At 35.1% G+C, this 3,843-nt stretch overlaps 1 protein-coding gene across 1 annotated transcript; it reads left to right on the top strand.

Annotated features, from left to right (window-relative positions):
• The first annotated feature begins 1,362 nt into the window (after positions 1 to 1,362).
• On the top strand, positions 1,363 to 2,576 carry LOC122004491 (probable protein S-acyltransferase 22). Its single transcript, XM_042559369.1, has 4 exons — positions 1,363 to 1,447; positions 1,673 to 1,801; positions 1,898 to 1,978; positions 2,316 to 2,576. Exons 1-4 carry the CDS (start codon positions 1,427 to 1,429, stop codon positions 2,574 to 2,576), a joined length of 492 nt encoding a protein of 163 aa, XP_042415303.1. The 5' UTR covers positions 1,363 to 1,426.
• Positions 2,577 to 3,843: the final 1,267 nt, after the last annotated feature.

The raw sequence follows: 3,843 nt of genomic DNA, 5'->3' as shown, positions 1-3,843 counted from the left end.
TCAAGCTTTTGTTCCACTATTGGGTTTGTTTTTCTAATAATTACTCGTGCAGCAATATACTGAGCAAGAAGCTGTAGATCTTATAATCAGGTAAAGTAGAAAAAGTTAACTACTTCATTATGCTTTCATCTTAGTATTTGTATATTTGATTTGTCTTCTTTGAACCAGCTTCAAGTCAAAAAGCCAGATCCTCTAGATAGCTGTTAAAAATAAGGTATTATTTGGTTTGTCAGTGATCTTAATATTTGGTAATATTTGGTCTTTGATGCTCACGACAGAGTTCCAACGCTGCATGATTACCTTGTTCAAGCAGATTGCTCGCTGCCTCAGTAGCTCGCATTTTCAGGTTTGTTTCATCATTGATATTCCTTCTTTTTAGTGTTCTATATTAAAAGGAAATACTAACTGTCGATGAGATTGTTATCCTCTTGCTTGAACATGAACCAAAGTATTAGTGTTCAAGCAGATTGTTCTATATTCCTTGCTTGATGTGTTTAAGGCATTCAAAGCTATTGGCCTCATCCGGTGGGTGGCTGTTCAGAAGACTGCTCGTGAGGGGATGCAGTGGGTTTCAATTGGCAATGAGGTGACATAGTAGGTTTCAACCGACAAAGAGGAACACATGAGGTGTTAAAGGCGGCAAGCGGTGGTGCAGTTCATAGGAGCATACCAGTAGTTTTGTTCTTTTTCGTGTGCCAGTTGGCAGATGGAATGAATTTTTTTTCCCTGTGCCAACCAGCATGGACAAAATTTAAAACTTCGAGGCTTCTAAAGTTGTTGGTCTCTTCCTGATCAATACTTTTAATCTTCCATCTTAACTAAGGTAATATTTCTTCGCCATTTCGTGTTCTGGTGTTTGGATTGCTATGGATGGAGAAGTTGTGCAATAATTCAGAGTGATGCCACCGTTGGGATTCGAGGTGATAAGTTGCAAATTTCTAGGCTAACCAAAACAATGTGGGTGCTTCTCATGTGGTGTGGTAGGATGTCTTAAAAAGAATAGGACAGTAAGATGAGTAATTTACTTTTTTTGATTGCTTGATCAGATGGCCTTTGGACAAATGCATAACCATAAAAGATGGATAATTCAGAATATTGGTTATTAGGGAGAAAGGTGATAGAGATCTCATTTACGATGAGCCACACAATCTTTTCAAGAAAATAAAGTTCTTATGTGCTTTATATTAACTTGGTTTTTCTCTAATGATTTCTATCTGTTTGTATTACAGGTTCTAAAATATAGTAAGCATTGTAGAGTCTGTGACAAATGCGTTGATGGCTTTGATCATCATTGCAGGGTGAGGGTTTTCTCCATTCACAACCTTATATGTTTTGTTATCTTGTAGTAATATGCAGTATTCATCTTTCCTTGTAGTGGATCAATAACTGCATAGGAAGAAAAAATTACAAAAGGTTCTTCATCCTCATGGTGTTTGCTCTTCTCTTGGTAAGCACAAATATTTCCTACCATTCCAATAGTTGTATTCATTAATCATGCATAGTGATTGACACTATTTTCTTAGTGTAGATTTATCATCTGTGTGCATCAACTTAGAAGATACTATTTTCTTAGTACGTGAAGGACCTGATACATAGAATGCATTTTATGTCAGGTCCTTTTCATTCTGATTGACTATTGATTGGTCTCCATGCTTTGTGCACCTTGGGCCAGCTTATTCTGCAGTGGGCTGTTGGGATGCTTGTGCTGATACTGTGTTTTGTTGAGAGAAGGAGATTTTCTGCTGAAATTGTTTCAAAGCTGGGTAGTAGCTTTTCCTTGGCACCCTTTATCATTGTGGTGGTGAGTACTCAGAAGAGAAAATGAATGAAAATCACACATCATAATGAGGATTTTTCAAGGTTCTGATACTAATTTGATAATGTCTCTATAATGCAGGCTGTGTGCACTTTATTAGCCATGGTTGCTACTCTTCCAGTTGCACAACTTTTCTTCTTCCATATTCTTTTAATAAAAAAGGTACACTACTTTCATATTTCTACTTGTGACACAGCAAACACTACCAGTTACACAGCTCCTACATTTATATAAAACAAACCTATGTATCCGGTCAAATATCTCTATTTCAAGGAATATATCTTTTATATTTTCAAATTCTTTGCATTCATCCATACACTGAGCATTACTGAAACTTATTATCCAACTGAACTATTACAGCTTGTTATTTAACTGATAGATTTTCCATAGTGGAAAACAAATAGTAGAATTTGAACGATATGGTGTTGTTTATTCATCAATTCTGGAGAAAATTGACACTTTAACTAGCTCATGCTACTCTACATGGATGCGCTTACAGGGAATCAGCACCTATGATTACATTATTGCTTTGAGGAAGCAAGATCAGGAGCAGGAGCAACTTGCTGTTGGTGGGCAGCAAAGTCCGCAAATGTCCCAAGTGAGCTCTTTTACTGGACTAAGCAGCACCAGTTCTTTCAATCAATTCCATCGCGGTGCATGGTGTACTCCGCCAAGATTATTCCTTGAGGATCAGGTATCATACTTTCATTATTTAGAAAGTTATTGTGAATGTAATTTACCATGGTTAAGATTATTTTGAAAAACCTTTTAATAAGATTTTTTTTACTGTACGAGGCAAATCCATTTAATTAAAAGTTTTTTTTTGGTAAAAAAGCCTAGTTGTAAATCTTTATCAAGACTTCATTCATTTCTCCTTATTCATCATTATCGTATTTTTGAATAAAAATTGAAATAACAAATGTAATCCACTTGCTTATTGTACACTTGGTTCAATGGTTAGCGAACTTAGGTGTGTGCTGTTTGAATTTTGTTTTCATGCATTGACCTCTTTAGATGATTTGTTTCTTGTGAACCTATTTTGAAAGATGCAATATATCTTTTAATATGGGTAGTTAATGTTGTTATAATTAACCCGTTTTTATGGAATTTCGTGAACTAAGAATCTTGTACACTGCATGCGATTTCTTATTCAAGCTCTCGCTGGAAAGCTAACCAAAATCAACTTAGTTGATCATTAGCTATTCATAAATTGAACTGCATTCACATTTCCATTGCCAACTTCTGACTTCTGAGAATTTGATAGTAGGATAATGTCTACAGTTTGTTAATATATATATTTCCATGACGCATGGGTGTTGGAAGGGAATAGAATGTCGTCCTCGATTTTGGGACTGTGAATGTGTCATGTCAAGTTGAACTTTTACCTTGCTTCAGCTCAATTGTGTAAATAATTGTCAATCTCATGGTATAACTTAAGTTAGATTCTATTACAGAAATTCTAGTTCAAAATTAATTCTAGTTCAAAATTAATGTCAATAGCACTCGTTGCTTTTTCACGTTCGTTTAAAAACAATTGAGTAAAATGCAGCAGAATATAAGTTAAGTAAAAACAATTGCTAACATAGTTTATTTTTACTTGGTTCGGAGTCTACAGCTAGCACTCTCGCTTGGTTAATATATATGCTTAGAACTTGTAAAGACAGGTCAAACATTAATATGCTTGGTTAATATATCCATCTACAGCACTCCCGCTTTTTCCTTTAAATATGATTTTCATTTAGCACAGAACTAATGCCAATTTTTTTATTTTGATGCAGTGTTTAAAGAGCTTGAGTAGAAGTTGGCCCTAAAGAAAACTTGTCAGTTACGATATAAACACACTTACGGTATGAATTACATGTATATATAACATTGACATATTATTTAGTACGAGATTTACATGTATGAAAGTTTTCATACAAAATTTCTTGATTGCCTACAACCCCAGGTGTGCTGATGACAAGTTGAAGAAGATGGCTCTAAGAGTGATAGCTGAAAGCCTTTCAGAAGAAGAGATTGCTGGACTT

The sequence above is a fragment of the Zingiber officinale genome, chromosome 7B (genome assembly GCF_018446385.1).
Source record: "Zingiber officinale cultivar Zhangliang chromosome 7B, Zo_v1.1, whole genome shotgun sequence".
Taxonomy (NCBI): Eukaryota; Viridiplantae; Streptophyta; class Magnoliopsida; order Zingiberales; family Zingiberaceae; genus Zingiber; species Zingiber officinale.
The sequence above is the reverse complement of the archived record's forward strand: the minus strand, read 5'-3'. Positions and strand labels throughout refer to the sequence as shown.

What these genes read in the sequence shown, in the direction of transcription:
- LOC122004491 (XM_042559369.1), top strand. Translation starts at nt 1,427, where the DNA reads ATGGTGTTTGCTCTTCTCTTG. An exon ending in TGGTGTTTGCTCTTCTCTTG is followed by an intron (nt 1,448 to 1,672) that starts GTAAGCACAAAT and finishes ACCTTGGGCCAG; the next exon opens with CTTATTCTGCAGTGGGCTGT. An exon ending in CACCCTTTATCATTGTGGTG is followed by an intron (nt 1,802 to 1,897) that starts GTGAGTACTCAG and finishes TCTATAATGCAG; the next exon opens with GCTGTGTGCACTTTATTAGC.